The sequence below is a fragment of the Centrocercus urophasianus genome, unplaced genomic scaffold (assembly GCF_019232065.1).
Source record: "Centrocercus urophasianus isolate 14NV4802_14NV808 unplaced genomic scaffold, USGS_Curo_1.0 seq_19, whole genome shotgun sequence".
Taxonomy (NCBI): domain Eukaryota; kingdom Metazoa; phylum Chordata; class Aves; order Galliformes; family Phasianidae; genus Centrocercus; species Centrocercus urophasianus.
The window spans coordinates 15,637,216-15,657,221 of NW_024884744.1; the positions used below are offsets into that span (position 1 = coordinate 15,637,216).

Below are 20,006 nucleotides of genomic sequence, written 5' to 3' on the forward strand. Positions count from 1 at the left end.
GGGTGGATGGATGGGGACAGCATGATGATTTTCATGCGAAAGAACTTGCTCGATAAAGGTTGGGCTTTTGGTCGTGGAATGCATGAAAAAGAGTCCATTGGAAGAGGCACAACAGAATTCTTGACAATCTGAACATTTTCTTCTTTCTTTTGTTTTTCTGCTCTTCACGATGAACTGTTTTCTCAGCAGACCAAGAAATGCAGCCGCGTCCACCTGCAGGTGCTGAGGGTTTTGCACAGACAGAAGATGGCCCTGTACCTTCCTGGTAGCTCCACGTGTGCTGAGGAGAGGCTGCCTGACCTCCAGTGCTGCCACAGCACACGCAGCCAGGGCAGTCCTGTTAGCTGTGCACACAGCTGCTATGAATTCTACCTCTCTGTTCTTCTGTCAGTTTAATTTCGTAACATTTACTGCTTTAGGAGGTACATTCATCTTAGGGTGTTGGTGTTTTTTTTTGATTTTTTTTTTATTTTTTTCCATTTTGTGCTGCAAAAGGTCAAAATTGTCAGAAGAGATTTATTCTGGGGGAAAAGGAGACCCATTAAAAGCCAAGGTAAAACGCTTTCTGGAACAGAAAGGAATGAGCCTAAGCTGAAGAAATATGTTCCATGCCATGCCTCCTGATTTATGGCAGAGGTATTTGCTCACCATACTGATCACACGTGCAAGTGCTGCCCTTTGCACAGGCAGTGCTGAGAATGCACTGTGACCCACAGGCAGTGCCTGGGGACTGAGAGTCCCCGTGGGGCCACTGCTGGCCTCGCCTGCACCTGCTGCCCCATGCTGTGCTGCCACACAACCGTGCTGCAGCTTGGTGGCTCTTATAAAATCCCCACCGAGGTAGCTGCGTGCCAAACTTCACCCTGGGCTGCCTGGCACCCGTCCTTGTAGCGTGGCTCGCACCCACCTTTGCACTCATCTCGCTTTTTATTCCCCATCCCTTTTTTTCCTGTTTTTCCCCCTTTTCTTTAATTTTTCACGCTGTTATTTGTCGATTTTTTTCCTCTTTTTTTTTTCTTCTTTTTCCTCCTCCTTTTTCTCACCCTCACCTTTCTCTTTTCCCACATTTTTATCCTTCCTTTCCTTTCCCTTTCCCCCCACGTTTCTTACCCCCCCTTGTTCTTGTTTTTCTCCCCCCCAGCCCCTCCCCGCCCCAGCACAGCCCGTTCCCCACCCCCGTTCCTCCCCGCGCTGCGGATGGGCGGGGCGCTGCCACTCGGGCGGGGCGCGGAGCGGAGCGCGGTGACGTCAGGCGCGCCGAGGGCGGTATAAGCGGGCGCTGTCCGGGTGCTGAAGGCGGCGGCGGCTGCGGCGGCTCGGTGCTGGCAGGTAAGGGGCTGCGGGCGGGCATGGGCCGGGGGGCCGGGGAGCCGGGTGCCCCAATCCTGGGGCTCAGTGAAGATTAGGGAGAAATAGGAAAGAAAAAAAAAAAAAAAAAAAAAAAAGGAGAAAAAGAGGTTAAGTTAAACACGAGTGACAGCAGAAAGTTGATGGGGCTGTAGCTGGTGTTTGCGGAGATAACTAAATGTATGTATGTGTCGTAGACCTGTAGATCCATTTATTCGGTGTTATCAGAGACTGAAGCGATGAAGCGTAACGTCTCTGTGATTGCACTGAGTTGTGCCGGCTCATCAGCATGGCACTTTGGCCGTGTCAAAATACAGGATGCACGGTTACCTTGGATGCAGAGACAATCTGATTAGACCTCCATGTGCATTCAGTCGTTATCTTTGCTCAGAACTGCTTGCAGTTTGTTTGTTTTTATTCCCCTCCTCCTCACCCCCTTTCTTTTTATGTTGTTCATGCTTTGAGTCCCTTGCACAGGATAAGGGCTTAGGCTTTAAAAAAGCAACTTTATTGCAGTTGTGCTATTTATTGCCGAAGTAAATGGGAGGAGAAGTGCTGGCTGTATTTCCTTATTTTCTTTATGGAAAACTGCAGCTGGATTTCCTCTCATAGTCCTAAGGACTCATCTTCAGAAAAGGTTTTGAGTTTTCATAGCAAATATTCACTGGAAACATTGCATCTGAATCAGAGAGAGAGAGAAAGAGAAAATTGCTGCTGCCATGGAAACATCCCAGAAAAGGAGATTTATTGTTTTGTCTGTTTTCCAGGGAACTTTTGTCAGTCTGCATTGCCTTTGTTCATGTCCAATTGTGAAGTAAATCTTTTTATTTTGTAATGAGAAACTTGTATATTTGCTGGACAGAGATTGATTTTACTGTTTATTGGGCTCTAATAGAGAAGAAATAATACACTCCCCATCTACGCAAGCTTCACAATTACACATCTATAGACCAAACATTTCAGCGTATTGTCCTTAGAGAGACATAAGAATGTTTTACGCTGTATTCTAAAGGTACTATAAAACATCTGTTTTCTCAAGAATTTGAAACCTGAAAGAGTTGGGGAGGAGTCCCTTACCCCCAAATAAAGTAGTATATTTCATGACATTTTATGACCTGAGCTTCCAGCTCAGGTCAATTTCCAGCTCCATTTGACAAAGGCTTCTGAATATCATCTACCAGTAAATTAGAATTGAAGATTGATCTAAAGACAAACATACTCCACGTATCTACAGTAATACCAATGCCTTGTTATTCCTGCAAAGGAAATATTCCTCTGAATAACACCCTCATGGAGCAGTAAACAAAACTTCACTGGGTTAAATGCCTTTGAGATTTAATTGGGTGCTGCTGACTCTGATAACGGAGGGAGGAATACATAACTGTGTGCAGTAAAGGAGGTTGCTCTCCTGGGCTCTCTTAATGGGATGTGCATGGTAGATAATTAGAGAACAACTCTACCTTCTTCCCTTCCTCAAAAAATACAGAGTTTCTCCTGTTTTTATCAAACTCGTTCTTACAGGGAAAAAAAATATCATTTATTTGCTATAGTAGGCAATATGTAGATAACATTTTCCTTGTTATTTTTCATTTTCTGCTCCCTCCCTTTTGCCCTGAGATATATTTGTTTATATATAGAATAGTGCCTTGTCTACAACACAGTATGTTGTCTTTGATTCAGGGCAAACACATACCTCGAGGGCACACCTTTCCACTCAGCTGTTCTGAATTAATTCTTTATGAAATCTATTCTCAAATGCACACAGACTTGAGTATTCATAAATGGTTGGGGAAAGGGCTTGCTCATCTGGCTGCAAGCTTGCTCAGACATACTGAGGAAAAAAAATGTCTCTCAACTGATGTTATTTTAATTATTCACTCAAGTCACATTTATGTTAGGCACAAAAGCAGTGGGAAAATGTACAAGTGAGCTGAAATGAGCATACTCATATTCACTTTCTACTTACAGTAGTGGATAAACAATGGTATACATAGCTCTCTATCAGTCTGACATGAAACACCAAGTTCTTGACATGATGGTTTCACCAAGCCAAAAACAAAGGAGCCCAAACAGGTCCATTAAAGGAAAGTGGTTTCTATGTTTACCATTTATTTCTCATTATTGTACTTAGTCTATTAATGTAACTGCATCAGGAAAGTCTCATTTGTCTCACGGCTCCAGTGTATGAGCTCCTGAGCATCTCCTAGGAAATAAGTGACTGCAATTTTTCACTTCACAGAGCAGAGTGTGCTCACCTCGCCACAGGACGGGGCTTGTGCAGCTCTGCCCTCATATGCAGCAATGACACAACTTTGTTAATCTACCCTGATGCATATTTTCCCCAAGTATGTTCTTTTAAACAGTTTATTATTGATTGTCACAAACCGGACATGCTGATTAGATGTGAGTTTCTAGTGCTATATTCTGTATTTATGCCAATGGCAAGCTTCTGTTTGTCCTGGGACCTGTTTCAACAAAGCAATGCATGAACAAAATCAACACTCAGAACCTATACTTGAGTCAGTTTTGGAAAATTTCAGTAACATTATATTGTACTTGTAGGGTAAATTATAGCTTCTCCTTCATATAGGGGATTACTTTTCATGCACCACTCAGAGAGCCTCTTAACTAAGATACAATTGCAATACAAATAATAATTTTTTTTGTTATTAAATAGCACAAAAGGAAGTAATAACACTAAGAGTAATGACGGAAATAAACCTGCAAGTCATTTTATATGCCACATTCTCCACTTTATTACATTAATTTTATTGCAGTATAGCACCATTAAGAGGCATTACTCATTCAGAAAATGAGATCCCCTATGGAACAATCACGGAAAATAATACTATATGCAGTCTAAATATTTATATCCTGAGCTGTGTTTTAATGTGGACATACTGGCTTTACTGTTTGAAACTTTCATTTTAATGATCAAAATGGTATCTAGAATCTTCTACGAGCATTCATTGAGCTGTATAGGATTTTGATTATATATTTCAGCTCTGCCATTGCAAAAACTGGTGTTTGTAAAGAAAACTGCACATACAGAAATTTCTAGCACTACAAATCAGTAGTTTACACGTAACTGAGGGATCATAGGAAAGACTCCGAAAATCTCAAAATAAATTTCCATCAAAATACACATCCTTCATTTATACTGATATTCTTCGTAACGCATTTCAGTTTAAAATAGCAGTCTCTGTTTTGCTTCTCAGATTGCTAAGTTTGTCTCCATATATTAATCATCTATTTTTTTCTTCTTCTTCATTTCAAGGAAGTATGCTAAATATGGCAGAAACTAAAACCATCCAGCTTGGAGCAGCCTGTGCTGTCACGTTTTTCTTTGTCCTAATCTGTTGGGCTGATGCAGCTTCACTCCAGCAGTACCAGCTGCTTCAAAAAGACCCAGACTATGTAATGAAAAACTTACAGAGGCTCCCGAATCCTGATATGATCAAAGCTTTGGAATACATAGAAGATCTTCGCAAGCAAGCTAACAAGGGAGAAAGCATCCCTGATTACAACTCCTTTCAAAGTGTCCCATATGTCCTGCAACAGAAAGAAAACAAAGATCAGGTTCACCTACCAGAAAATGTAAGAGATTCTTTGACTGAAGATGAGTCTCAGTGGGTCAAGGTTATGTTGGAAGCCTTGCGGCAAGCTGAGAAGGAGTCAAAAGCTGGCACGAAGGAAAATAAACTTTATGGTCTGAGCTCAGATAACAGCTTTCCAGCTGGAGTAACTGATGATTACGAGGCTTACAAGTGGCCTGAAAGGTGGCAAAAATATCTCAAAATGCCTTTTGGCCACTATGAAGACAGTTCAAGAGACAGTCCTTTCAAGCGTACTAATGAAATAGTGGAGGAGCAATACACACCCCAAAGTCTTGCTACACTGGAATCGGTGTTTCAGGAGTTGGGGAAGATGGCAGGACCTGGTAATCACAAGAAGGAGAGGCTGGATGAAGACCAGAAACTGTATGCAGATGATGAAGATGATGTGTATAAAGTAAATAACATTGCCTACGAAGATGTGGTTGGAGGAGAAGACTGGAATCCCATAGAAGAAAAAGTGGAAAGCCAAACCCAGGAAGAGATAAAAGATAGCAAAGAGGAAATTGACAAACACGAAGAGGAAGTTGATGATGAAATGAAGAGGTCAGGGAAACTCAGCTTCCTTGAGGATGAAATGAGAAGAGAGAATAAAGATCAAATGTCAGAGAATGTTTCAAAGTTAATGAATTATTACCTGAAGAGGCTGATGGGCAGTGCTGGAAACAGGAAACTAAGGACTGGAGGAGAGCTTGAGGAGAAAAGAGCAGCCTCAATTTTGGACAAGCAACTCAACCCTCAGTCTATAGCTCAGTTAATAGAAATGTCAAGGAATTTACAAATTCCTCCAGAGGATTTAATAGATATGTTGAAAGCTGGGGAGAAAAAACAGCTTCAGAGTGAAAGGTTGGAAGCTGAGCAGGAAGCAGAATTCCCAGAAGACCTCGATGAGATCACTGAAACTAATCTGGGACAGAGTGACATATTTAAAAATAATGTAAACTCTAAAAATGGGTACATGAAGCAGCCTCTTAATGCAATTCCAGAAAATCTACCTGAAGACCTCAATATTGAAGACATTGTCAGTCTTCTGGGAACTGGCAATTTAGGTAATCAGAATCCCTCCTACTTACTAAATCGTCTTAATCAAGAAAATGATTTGCCAAGACTGCCTTACATTCCCAGAAGACTGAAAGGACGCCCAGTTCCCAAATCTGCGTGGATTAACGATTTGGAAAGGCGACAAATGGAGTACGAGAAACTGGATGAGAAGGATGAAGAGCTGGCTGATTACTTGGCAAAGATGCTGGCAAAATATCCCGAAGTTATCAACGCGAACCAGATGAAAAGAGTTCCCGTTCCAGCTTCTGAAAGCGACTTGCAGGAAGACGAGAGGCTGGAGCAGGCCATCAGAGAGCAACTGAGCCAGCTGGGACCACAGGAGGCTGCGAGGCTGGCTTCACTCAGCAAAAGGCTCTCCATGGCTGGGGACACCGATGATACGCAAAACAGGCAGTATCTGGACGAGGATATGCTGGCAAAGGTGCTGGAGTATCTAAAACAGGAGAAATCAGAGCTTGAAAGAGATCACATTACTAAACGGGCAATGGAAAATATGTAATTGTTCTCCAAATATGATTTCTCTCCCACGTGTTGACTTCAATCCCAATTCAGTTGTGATTTACTCCCGCTCTCCCACTACACAACTTCTGGTAGACTACTTACCATTGAACAGTCTGCATATCTTTCTCGGAGCTGTTATCTTGTTCATTGATATACTTATGTATGTTATAAATTATGGGGCAAATAACAAATTGCTTCAAGTGTTTTAAGAAACAATTTAATGAAATGAAGTAAAACTATAATATGTAAACAAATGACCTTCGCGTTGTTAATAAAACATGATAAATGAGGAGTGAGAATTATCATTTGAAATTTTTAAGATTAACTGGATTATTTTGTTACTGTCTGTAGTGTTTTTTGTGGAGTATCGAATAAAAAAATAAAGCATTATATATATAGTTTTATTTACAAGGCTTTTTCTATTCAGTGTTTTACTGTTAATGAATAAATTATTTCTGGACAACAGCCTGTGTTTCTTTCTAGGAGTTGGTAAAGTCATAGAAATTAGAAACTGAAACATATTTTTACTTCTACAAATTTTTTTTCCGAGGTCTGCAATTTTACCACATATTAATTAAGTGGCATAATTCTTCTTTTCTGGGTTGTAATACCATTGATTGGCATTATCTTCCAGGTATTGAGTACCTGAAGATCTTGCTGAAGTCAAAAGTGAACTCAAGTAGTAACTGCACTACACTGTTTGAAAACTGAGCCCCAAGTAACTAATGACTTTGTATCTCTTGGCAGTAGGGCAAGAGAAATGATCTTGCTAGCTAAGACAAACTATATAGAAAGTTCTAAATAATACCAAATGGAATCTTCTCATCTGAGAATTTCTACAGATAGATTCCTTGCCACCTTTCACAATGGCTACAGTGGAGAAAGAAACAAGCCCCAAGGCAAGCAGAGAACTAACACTGATGGTAATATTCCTTTCTTGTCTAATAAAAGTAGTTTTTGTTAAATGATGGTTAAATATGCTCATAAGCATACAGATCTTTATCACTCACTACATTACTTGACATCCTGGACATGTGAAAGATCTCTCAGGCTCTTGCCAAGAACTGTAGGGGATGTTCTGGAAAAGCTACAGCTACTTTCCAGAACTAAATGTACTTGTGTAACTCCATGAGTTACACATGTTTTTCACTAGGACAACTCAGGCATAAGCATTTCCAGGATTATGGTTTAAAAGTAGTTCTCCCTGCGGTATTCTTCAGCATCTCATCTATGCTAAGTGGGGTGGGGATGATTTTTGGCGAGGTAATGTCTAATGAAGCAGAGTACAAAGGCTGCAGAAATAAGAGTTCATTTCCAGTGTCACAATTACCTGGAGCAATTGCAGATTATAGTTCATCCAGAGCTCTTGCTTTGGACCACATTAAAATTCTTCATTTCTCTGTTACATGGATGAGTCAAAACATTAAGCAGAGAGCTGAAAAAAATTACTGGAGTGAGTTTTGCTTTTATACTCTAAGGAAAGACAAACCTGTTGCTTTTCAAGTAGTGCTTGCTGGTGATGTGAAACCACTGTCTTTCATTTTCACTTTGATTCCTAATGCTGTCACCCTCCTTGGTCGCAACACTGCCCTTGCAAGGTTGGGTGAGCCCATGGTGGGAACAGAGGCTGTGCTGGGTCAGGGTCCTGCAGCTGGCAGCTGAGCAGCAGAAGCCTGCACAGGCCCTGGGTACTCACAGCCTACACAGAGGCCAACAGGCATGCAGATGTGCTGTTCAATGCAGGTGTTGAGCACCAGCAGGATACCAGGCTAAATAAATGCAAATCAATTAGCAGGAAAAGGTTCAGAAAATACAGCAAAAATTTTGTCATTGGCTTTTTCCCTTTCCCTTCCTTTCCTTTTCCATTTTTTCCCTTTTTTTTTCCTTCCCTTTTTTTCTTCTCCTTTCCTTCCTTCTTTCAATGGTGACATACAAGGGTGGATTTAATAAGGAGCATTCTCACCCCATTCTCCAGGGAAGCAAGCCCTGAGGAGCATCATAAGAGGCTGCCCAGGTTGCTATGGCAGTTGGGAGGAGAGTGGCAGGCAACAGCCATGGTGGCCCAGCAGCACCTGGGAGATGGTAATGAAAACTGCTCTGCAGAAACCACCTTTGTTTCTCCTTTGTGCCAAGATAGAGCTTTAGATGGCATCTACCACAGCCCTTGGGTCTTGGTGCTGTGCTGCATGCGGGCTCGGCACTTTCTTTCCCTGGTGCTGATGCCTGCAGCACTGCAGCTCTCTCCCAGTGCTACCAATAATCACTAGAGCTCAGGGTATCCTGAGGGACTTGACTCAGAGAACCTGATGTTTTTCTCAAGCAAAAAACAAAGCCAGCAGGCTGCAGGGCTCATGGTTTAAGGTCGGCTTTTTTTTCCTCATGTTGTTTATTAAGTCAGTGTATGAGTTTGCATCAAAACTACAATGTTTTACACCAGCTATTAACAGTGTACTACTGTTATGCCCACTGTTAATCAATCTCCTTGGTTTTGAAAAATTTGTAAGGCTCAACCAGTGCTCCTTAAACACCCCAGCAGTGCCATACCTCCAGCTATAAGGTGTGCAGGGACACAGCTGAGATGGCACACAGAGGAAACACAATCAAGCATGGCCAATAGCAGTTTTAAGTCCATCAGTGTCCTTTCCCTTCTACCACAGTCCTTAGCACTCCCTAGCCCAGGCTCCTCAAAGCCCCAGGCAGCTGTCTGGCACAAACGCTACCTTGTGGCTCATATCCAAGGCAAGAGCAGGGAAGAATTAGGGTACAAGAACAAGCTGAGGGTCTAAGGAACTGGAACATCTTTAAGTCTTGTACAAATCCATTCATAAGGGAACAAATTATTTCAGAGACTGTACAGAAGAAAATAAAGCCACACCTCAAAGCAGAATGGATATCAATACCCACCTTGCAATATTCTGCCTTCCTCATTGCGTGCAGGAGTCCTACAGTCCCTCATGCAAGGGGAACTATGAGAGACTTTCTATAGTCTGCTGCCTCTACAGTTTACCTCTTGTTCACATTATTCTAACTGGTGATGGCAGCTGTATGATCTGCTTGATGTCTAGGACCCAGTCAGAAGCAATGCTCCTTCTGGTCTCCCATGCAGCCAGCTGGGCCAGCAGGGTCTGGCAAAAGGAGAAGAGGAAGGGCAAGACATTCATTTCAGCTGTGGAAGTAACAAAATTCAGAAGAGAAGCTTCTGCACAAGTCATTGCACCAGTAGTGTGAGAGCCATTGGGACTTTGTTGTGGTGGTTTGTCTTCATAAAAAGGAAAAGGTTGTTAAGCTTCAAATAACAGAGTTACATGTTGCACAATAGAACTACACAGAGGTTTCAAGCTGATTCCAAGATAAAAAGCAACATTTATATCCTTTCCTCTTCCAGACAAAGAAAATAGATAGCTAATCTCATTGTAAAGTGCTTTATTCATTTTTTTTTTTTTTTAATGAAACGAGCGAATATTATATAAGCAGCACCTTCTTGGTATCTATAGTTACATTACCTCTGGACATGCAACTCAAGCTCCTGCAGAAGAGCAGATAGCTACATCTCACTGCAGGACACTGCTATCCGCAAGCTGCTCTGCCCGTGCAGAGACACACCACAGTGCTTTACTGCTCCCAAGTCCACAGCCACTGCACCTGGATTGCCTGTGCTTTATGCTTTGCTTATGAACACAGTGGGATGAAGTCATGCTGTTAACTAAGGGATATGTTATCCATAACAAACACACTACCAAGCTTGTTGTTATAATAATGCACAAAATAGTGACCACCCTGCAAGCTTTCCACAGGCAAAGGAAGAGGCAGAGTTTTAATTCCCCTTTTGAGCCACAATTTCATAGCATCCTGGATGCAGCTGGTCTGCACACTGTTTGTTAGGGGCTTTCTGCTCACATCTTACCCCTAAAGGCTGCAGTCAGCTTCACAGTATTCTCACACTTCAGCAAGCAGATTGAACAGATATGTTGTGTTTGGTTGCAACCTATCAAGCTGCCAAACACCTTTCTGAAGATCTGAGGGAGTTCTCTATACATCCACCAGAATTCACTGTATTAGTAACCAGGAGAGTTAATACCTTTTTGGTTTTCTTCTTTCCTCACTAAGTCACATGCTACCTCAAGTGTTTTGTTTACATCTGCATCTTGATGGCTCATTATTTTGTCAGCTAGGGCTATGAAATGAGAACATTTGCTGATTCAAAAATTAATGTAACCACATTATCTCATTTGAAGAAATTGGATTGTTGCAATTATTTTTTTTTTTTTGAAGAGCATTTTACATTGCAGTGAAAGGAGTTTGACTCACATACATATGACAGTCACCAGCATCTCTCAAAGCATTTACAAGATCACTTGTTTTGCAGGCAAAGCAACAGGAAGCAGCTATGATTTTCTGAACATGCCAATGGTTGAGCTGTGGCTGGAAGGCATGCGTCCTGAGCAGTGCTCTAATTCCTAGTATTATTCTGCCATTTCTACTGTTACTAGCTAACAGGAAGCCTAATGCCTCAAGCTCTGCTCCTCCAGGCTAATCCTGCCCAGACCAATCTTCTGCTTTCTCAGTGCGAATCATGCATTGTGGAGAGTAGATATGATGAGCTCTGTGTGGGAACTGCATTTCCTGGAGCACCCCTTATCTGACCCCAAGGTGCACAATGCTGATCTGGGGCTGTTTGCTAAATGAGGTGCAAATCCACGCAGACACAGCCGCTGCCAGCCGCACTCTACATTTGGATCCACATGTGCCTCTGGAGCAGGAAGAGCTCAGGCTGGGAGCAGCAGGAAGGTGCAGAACTTCCAATGCACAACGTGGAAAGGAGAAGCCCTGAATCAGAGCTGATGATCCGAACAGCATGACTTTTGGATCATTCAAAAAGGTTTGAAAGCGTTAATAATTCATTTGCAGATATTGCAGAGCTCTAAATGTGCCTGATTAAATGCACTTGACATTTCTCTTGAGAGAGGCTGTTATTCCAGGAAAACCACTTGCTATCTGCAAATGTCTTGGAAGCAGCTCACTCAAAATTGCGGCCTCACTTACAATGTTTTCCCCTAGTAAAGGAAGAAAAGTAACCCCTGCCTCCAAATGTAACATACACTGGTGAATACCTCCATTACAGCAGTTTGAAACTCATAATTCTATGATTCCACATAACAGACATTCAGTGTGCACTGACCAGCAGGTTGGTGCAGCACTCCACCTGTCTCCACTGAGACGCGCTACAGGCACCAAGCTCTGCCTCGCCAGGGGAGTAGAGCACGGAAATTGTTGTTTGGAAACTCCCCAGCTCATACAATTGCAGCTCCGTGATGTGCTTCCCAAACACCTTCCTGGTGTCCATCTAAAAATAGAGCCCCTTCTGCATCCCAGCAGGAAAGGCAGCCCCAGCACAGCGGGTGCCCACAGCACGGTGCTGTGGTCAGAGCTGGAGCAGGGCAGCAGCCAGAAGAGAATGAGCTTTATGTCACCTCTGACACCAAATCTGGGTCTAGCAGGTTTGTAGTGCTTTGGGCTTAAGGTAGAATAAATCTCTCCAGGCATAGCTGTGAGGTTTTCCATTTAAATCTGGCCATGGATTATTGAGGTGGGTGGCCCATGTGGGCAATTACCACCACTGCAGTATCTCATCCTCTGGCCTTGGCAGGACACATCCCCGCCACAGCCTTGACAGAGGGCACATGGACAAATCCTTCTTGGCTTGTTCCTCCTGCCCTAGGCACGTGCCAGCACCATGCTGGGTACTGCAGCATGCAGCAGAGGAGGCACACTGTGTTCCTATTGCCAGGTGCAACACATTACCACCACCCTCACCATGGTTATGCCTTTTTGTCTATTAAATTTCTTTTGAGAATTGCATTTCCTTTAGACTGATTTTTTTTCTTCCCAGCTCAGATTTGAGATTCCACTTAGGTCCAACATCGTGAATCCATTGCCCCTAAATTCAAAAGGAAGCCTGTCGTTCATTCTCTTCTCTTTGACACAAGAGAAGGCATCAAACTGTTTGGAGACACAATGTTATCACTTTTGCAAGGAACACAATTTCTACCCCAGTACCTACGTGTTTTGCAACCTGCTGGTAAATTTCACAGCAGAGAAGCAAACCACTTCACATGCTACCACTACTGGAGCTCCCACATCAGGGATGTGAGAGCCAGGCCAGGAACTCCATGTACAGACATAGATAAAAAAAAGATAAATCATTAAAAGGCACAAAGTCAATGTGCCTCACTTGCCACTTACATGGCATGACAAGGGGGGATGCGTTAAGTCCCTGTAGGCAGGTTTGGGGATGCAAGAGTAGTCTAACAGGAAAACTTGTTTTCCTTCAAGTTAAATCTACTCAGATCCAATATTCAGTCAATTCATTTTCTTCTTGTAAACACAAGTGCAAGAAGGCAGGAGCTTCACAGCAATGACCAGTCACTAGTACAAGGTGAATAAGGAACAAAATCAGAAAACTATTCTGTATGCAAGTCTGCAAGTACCATCAGATTCCACCAGTTAATTTAGGCAACAGAAACGCTGGTACCATACAAATTCTTGAGTCCTTAATCTTACAGATGGCACTGGTCTTCCCTATGGAAGCAGGGTGGGTTGAAGGCTGCTACCACTGCTCTCTGCTTGCTGGAGAGCGCCCAGGCTGAGGCTGTGCCCCCACAGCGGTGGGGATGGATTGTGTGATGCTGCTCTGGTGCCATGGAGGTCTGCCTGCTGCCCTTCTGGGCCTTCCCCTCACAACAGAACAGTGCTGTTCTATCCTAAGGTGCTCTTCACTGACCAGAAAGAAAGCTGGGCAGGAATGAGAACACAGCTTCCACCTCTGGCAGTCACCCCACTGTGCAGTGGCCATAACATCCTTTGAAGGTGGGCTCATACACCTCTGTGAAGCTCACCTGTGCTTCATGCATACGTGGCCATGTCAGACTCCAGCTCCCTCTGCACCATACTCAGACACCGTTTTTAGCACTCCTGTTAACCCTCCTGGCCTTGTTTTCCAAACAGCCTGCAGTAAGAACCTCAAAGCCACACAACTGTGGAAGGACAGGGATGTATCTTCTAGAACAGTTTTTTTTTTTTTTTTTTTTTTTTTTTTTTTGTGGGTATCATCTTTGACATAAGAACGAAGGGGATAATAACTTGTGTGAACATTAAAGATATACCAAGATGAATTGTAGCAGGTGGATCAAATCTCTGAGGAACAACGTTTTGACAGCAGCCTTCCAAGAAAATTCTAAAGTGCAATCGATATAATCAATACTATTCTCAAACACCTTTGCCCATTCGTCCAATCTAGAAGCAGACTGCTAAAAAATCATATTATCTTTATTTATTAACCCCACTAAAAGCAACATTTACATTTTTAACTTAATACAGTGCTCACTGAAATGCTCTCCAAAGAAGGATGATGAATGATGCTGTGGAGGCCTCCCATCCCTATCACCTGCCTACCACCACCTGCTACAGGGAAAATAAATGGGAATTGGCAGCCTGGCTGTGTGGCAGATTGATGGAGTTGTTTGGGGGAAACCGGAGAGGTGACCGCTGCCAGGTCTGTGGCCTCCTGCACAGCAATGGGCACTGGGGAGCCTTCCATCTCTGAGCTGACACCTCTGTGGTGACTTTCTTGGCTAACTCATTTGTTAATCAGGTTGGATAATTTCCTTTTCTTCCATTTTCCTGCCTTCTGGCTCAGCTCAGTGTATGACTCAGTAAGGCTCGCTTAATCATCTTCGTGACGAATTCTGAGTATATTTTACTGCTGGGAAAGTTCTTGCTGATCAGCTAAACTATCCAGAGTGCAAAAAAAAAAAAAAAAAAAAAAAAAATCTTTTGATTATAGGTATATTTTAGAATTAATTCCCGTGCTACAGCACTTTTCCAAGAAGCAGCCACAGGCAGCAGAGGATTGTTTTGTAAATATACAAAAGAGGTGTCCTTGTAGAAAGACATCCTTCACCCCTTACGTTGCAGATATAGAGCAGAATTTAGCTATCATACACCAAGACTGTTGGCACATTTGAGTTATTCCTGAGGAAATGACATTGCCTTGTAGCTCACCTTTTAGAGCGCACGCTTTTCTGCCTGTGCAATTCATTATTCAGTAGCCTATCTCCTAAATAGTCCAAGGCTAATGTCCTTAGGAAATGAATTTTTTAATATGCTTCTTGATGAACATGTGTTTTACGCCACCTGAAAATAGATGGTCTATTTTTCTAGGCCAGTTGCATATTTTTGCCTACTGAGTCGTACATTTTCGTGTCTGTGTCTTCCTATGTATTAAGATGGAAAACCAATTTAAACAGTCATTTGACTGACAAGATAGGATTATTCGTCTTCCTACATAACCTCTGAGTACAAAGTTTGATTTAGAGCTAGCTACTCTACATCTTTCAAAAGCCAAGGAGCAGGGAATGCATTGCTTTCTGAATTCTTAGTAGGTAAGCTCAAGAATTACTTTCTAACAAAGTCTGTCAGGGTATGCAGAGCATCCAGTACCAACAGACTAACCATAGGGCCTGAGTTTGACCTTCATGGATTGAGAATGAGATGCAAAGGGACCTATTCTGCCATCAGCACTGACATGAGCAGTTGGAGCATGGTGGGGCTTCTGCTGGGCTTTCTCATGAGGATATTACAGAGTAATATGAGAAAAATTTGATGAGAAAAATAAGGATATTACAGGGTAATATCATAAGAAAGTATGGGCAGAGTGAGAGCTGGGGCTGCGCAGTGTACCCATGGGCAGAAATAGGCAGGTTGGCTCTTCACTGAGGCACGTCATGAAAAAAAAGTATGTATGAGAATACAAACACAGTCAACAACAACACAAAAGGAAAAAAGTCACAGCGATCCCTGAAGGTTGCCTCTGAAGTTCAGTTTCTACGAATGGAGATACAGAAAATATCTCCAAGTACTTTTAGTTACCTTACTTTTAGTTTTTTGACACTCTGAGTGACTTCAGGAACCTATGAGATAAATTGAAAGCCATTTCCCACGTGGAATACAGAGTATGGACTCTCACTGGAAAAATATTTTGATTTTATTATATTCTGATTTCCCTCTTCACAGAGCTGTGGCAGAGCCTGTATCACTTGTCTATCTGTGCTCTACTAATAAACACCTAGAAACAAATTCACGGTGAAAATCTGACTGCATTGAACTCAATGGGAGTGCACGACCACCGTCTCTCAGACTTTGACTTGGTCTTAGAGCCCGTAACTTTGAAATAGGTCCTGTCCTTAAGAAAGCGAAAGTTCCCTTCTGTTTCTAATGCATCTTTTTAAGCTTGTGTTAAAATACACTTTCCACAATTTCTAGAAATATTTCAGCCTGTTCCTGTGCTTGAAGTAGAGAAGATGCTCAAGATTTTGGTGAAAACAACGCAGCTGCACCAGGATGTTTACAGCTATGATGTAGGAGTCTGACTGATGACACAACCCTAGGACCTTCATATGTAGGTCAGGAGATGAGCTAATAGAAAACTACACAACCCTGACCACCCAGCAGACACAAGAGCTGCAGACACCTCCAAAGGCTCCAGCAGCAGCCTCCATCTCACAATGCTTCCCAGGGCACACACAGATAGAGGCCAGTGCCTCAGCAGCCCCGACAAGATGCTGGCTCCCACTGACAGCAGCAGCTGCCTCTGCTCCATTACTCATTCATATGGGCGCATGCAGAGCAAGCAAGTGACTTAGGAGAGATGGCAGCGTAAACTGTTATTCAATTTCCATCTCTGTTATCACTATTCATCAGTTTTGCTCCTGCCTGCTGCCTCCCAGGCCCGATCTCCAGAGAGATCTTTCTGCTGGGGTGATTTCTTTCTGCTGGACTATCTGCTTTTTTGGGTTGACTGCAACTGGAAATGAAATACTTTTGAAACGGATTCATTAAAAGAAGATTAGTGAGATTAGCAGAGCCATAACCGTGTTGTGTTTCCTTGTGTGCCTGAATGCAAAGAACTGCACTACAAATGACAGAACAAAGGGCTCGCGGGTATCCAGGAGCTCAGTCTGCTGTGGCCCTGTCAGACTGCTATTTACCAGAGAATAGATGAGATGCCAGCTTCCGCAGATTTCTGTTACAGTACGCTCACAAACACACACAGAAACAAAGATTTGCGTGGCAAGCAGTGGACCTCCAACCATCCATCCATGGGGCAAGGCTCCGTGGATTCATGCAGGGAAAGGCAAGCTTTGCCCCACAGCTTCACAGCACCCCTGGGGCTATCTCATGGTCTTCACTGGGAGCCAGCAGAACCACTGGCTGCTCTGAGAACCCTATGCCTGAGTACCAATGGGCCCTGCAGGAAATAGCTGCATCCTTTGTTGTTACGCAAAGGAATTTGGCTTCTACCAGCAACAGCTCCCTCTACAAGACTGCAAACATGGGTTCACAAGAACCCTGCTGTTTTGGCTGCATTTACGGAGAAGGTGAGCATTTGCAGGGCTTGGAGGAAAGTTATCAGCATTTAGGAATGAGGGAAAAAAAAAATAAATCAGGGATGTTAAAACACTTATGACTGTATTTAGGAAATATGTTTCGTTACTGTATATGCAAACTCCATTTGCAGCTTGAGCACACAAGAGTCTTTACAAGGCGAATTTACTGCTGGAGATAATGAGCCAGTTTTTGCCAACCTGTAAATCTGTCGGCTGCTTACAGGGGCACGTGGGCCATCAGAGCTCAGATCATTGCTCCTGAGCGCCTTGCTAAATAGGGTAAACAGCAATGGCATTTAGAGTTTTATTTAACGGAGGGTGGAGATGTAAGTCACTTTTACAATATCATCTACCCAGCAGTAAGCCTCTACAGATCATACATCACTGCTCTGGCAATGGTCTGTATTGTCTTTAAGATGTGTTTTTAAATTATGAATAATGCCTATTAAAAAATCATAACTCTTATTTATGGTAAGCACCCTGAGCAATGACACTGCCAGAGTAATCAGAGCCTAGATCACGAATGCAGTACCTACCAACATCTCAAGGAACAGTCTGTAGGATCAGCACACCCATTATAACACCTTATTGCAGGTCTTATAGCCAATAGGCTGAGAAAATGCTTCCCGTCAATGATCATTCCACCTAGGAAGTGAGTCAAGTCCCTGCTAAGTTTAGAGCTGAGAACCTGAGAAATAAGTAGTATGCACACTTAAAGAAAGTCCGCCATAAGTTTGAGAAACTTATTTAGGCTTAGACCTGCTTACCTTGGCTCAAGTTACTTAATTTCAAATAATATGAGATGAACATGACATCTCCTTTCTGTCCCATAGCCAAACGGAAGCTCTTTTTTGACATACTGAACTGCATCCACAGTGTAGTGAGACCATTTTGGATTGGATACCAGTGGAAATCAGGCTCCTAAACCCAAACATGCAATCCAGAAACCCATCCTACCCCAACACGTGGGTCCCTTGGCACTTTGGGGCAGGGAACCTGGCATGGCAGGGCAGGATCAGCCCTTGTCCCCATCTGCCCAGTGCTCTACAAAGCTTGCAGAGCAGGTACAGCCACAACCCCAGCATTCCTTCAGTGACAGTCACACCAGCTGGGAACAGCAGCTGGCCTTAAAGCAAGCTTTTTCTCTAATCACTTTCCTTCTAACCAGCTGCATAAAGACCAACCACCAGCCATGCACTACAGAGCACAATGGAAACACTATGCAAAACTGCCAAGTCACAACCAGCCATTTACTTCACCTCAGGAGTTTCATTTCCCACTGCCTCACAAAGCACCCAGCGCCCAGTGAATTAAGAGCACCATCCATAGGCTTACAACAGAAAGGGAAATTAACGGAGCAGTGCAACACAAGGATGGAAACTTCTGGCCCTTTGCACCCGAGCAGCTCTGCAGCAGAAATAGATTTCACAAGGTTTCTCACAGCAGCCACCAAAAAGCACAGCTTGTTGTCAGAGGCCACACTCAGGTGTGAGCCCTGCAGGTAGCAATGCACTCCCAGTGGGCCAGGCCCCTGGATGCAAGGGCTGCCTGGCTGCATGGCAGCTGGCCTCCAGGGCTGCACCTAGCTCATCCTAAAAGAACACAGTGAGGATATATCTCAATCAGCACTTAGTTTAATGGGTTTCATTTGCCACAAATGAACACAAGCCATGAGCAAACATGCCAGCTGCACCTCCCGCTCTGCACAGCAGCTGAGATGGCAGCTCTTCGTCTACAGCAGCTCATTTCCCCCAAAGAAGCCAGCTGCCAGCAAGAGCGAGCTCATCTGTTCTGAACATTAACTCTAATTCTCACTTTCTTGGTGGGCCTTTGCCATAGAAACATGCCTTAGCAACACAGAGGCAGAGCAGAGCAGCTCAAGACAGAAGCATTGGTGATGCAGCCCCAATCCCTCTGTGAAGCACATCAGCTCTTGCTCTGCCTTCCCAGCTTACCTTCTTCCAGCACACCATAATTAACAGACAGGCATTTCTAGCAGAATCAGGGTGTGGGGCAGCTGCATTGGAAAACTGTTTGGGTCCGCATCAAAATGGCCCTTTGAAATGAGCACACATGGCCTGGATCGTCTTGCCCAGTGCACGCAAGGGACATTCTTCAGTGACACCAGCCCGGCATACCAAGGGGATCTCTGGGGTTTGTTGTTATTGGCATAGCAAAAGGGAAGAGAGGAAGGAATGGGAACATGAACATAAAGGTACTGAGATGGGCGCAAATCACCAGGGCCAGCATGAACAACCTGTATCTTTCCACTTTGACTCCTCCTGACAAAAACACCATAGAAGCTGTTACCACACTTTCAATGTGACATCGCGTGTGAACTTGCATTCCTCTTACTTCAAATCCTCCCTACCAGGTTTTCCATTATCTGCTCTGCCACCTCTGTGATAACCATCCCAAGGAAGAACCCCAGTGGCCTGCACCTATAACACGCAGCATCTCCTCTGCTCACCCGTCAGCATCAGGACACAATTAAGTGCAGTAATTAAATGACCCAAATTTACAAACCTGGCTTGTAGGGAATGGGGAGCAACTAAGTAACCCAGCCTGTCCTATTCAGATGGGGTAAAAGCTTCATGACTATGGGCTGCAGGATCTGAGGAATTTTTATTGCACAAAACACAAACTCACTTTAGGCAAGAAAACATTCTTTGTTTGTCTGTTACTTTGCTATTTTTTGTGTTAAAATGTTTTCTAACTTTTATGCAGTGACAAACTCTGAGATGAGCAAGCACTTGTTTATGTCTCTGACAGTAACTCCAGCCCTGAGAGGGTTCAGATTAAAGCACACTCATTAAGCAACCAATCGAAGAACCACGCATTTGACTAAATGATTCATCGGATGTGTTTGATCTCAAAGATATTCAGAAAATTGATTATATAAAAGGTTGTAATTTACAGAGTCTGTTTTCTCCTAATATAAAGACATCTACATTTTTAGACAAACTCTTACTGAATAAAATAATCAGCTTATATTACACACACAAGTACTCTCACACAGACCGATGAGTAATTGCAC

The 20,006-nt window shown here is 43.3% G+C and overlaps 1 protein-coding gene across 1 annotated transcript; it reads left to right on the forward strand.

The window, feature by feature from the left end:
• The first annotated feature begins 1,253 nt into the window (after window positions 1-1,253).
• Window positions 1,254-6,922, forward strand: SCG2 (secretogranin II). The gene is made up of 2 exons (XM_042821177.1): window positions 1,254-1,329; window positions 4,625-6,922. Exon 2 carries the CDS (start codon window positions 4,630-4,632, stop codon window positions 6,520-6,522), a length of 1,893 nt encoding a protein of 630 aa, XP_042677111.1. The 5' UTR covers window positions 1,254-1,329; window positions 4,625-4,629; the 3' UTR covers window positions 6,523-6,922.
• Window positions 6,923-20,006: the final 13,084 nt, after the last annotated feature.

Coding starts and splice junctions, on each gene's coding strand:
- SCG2 (XM_042821177.1), top strand. CDS start 4,630: ATGCTAAATATGGCAGAAACTAAAACCATCCAGCTTGGAGCAGCCTGT.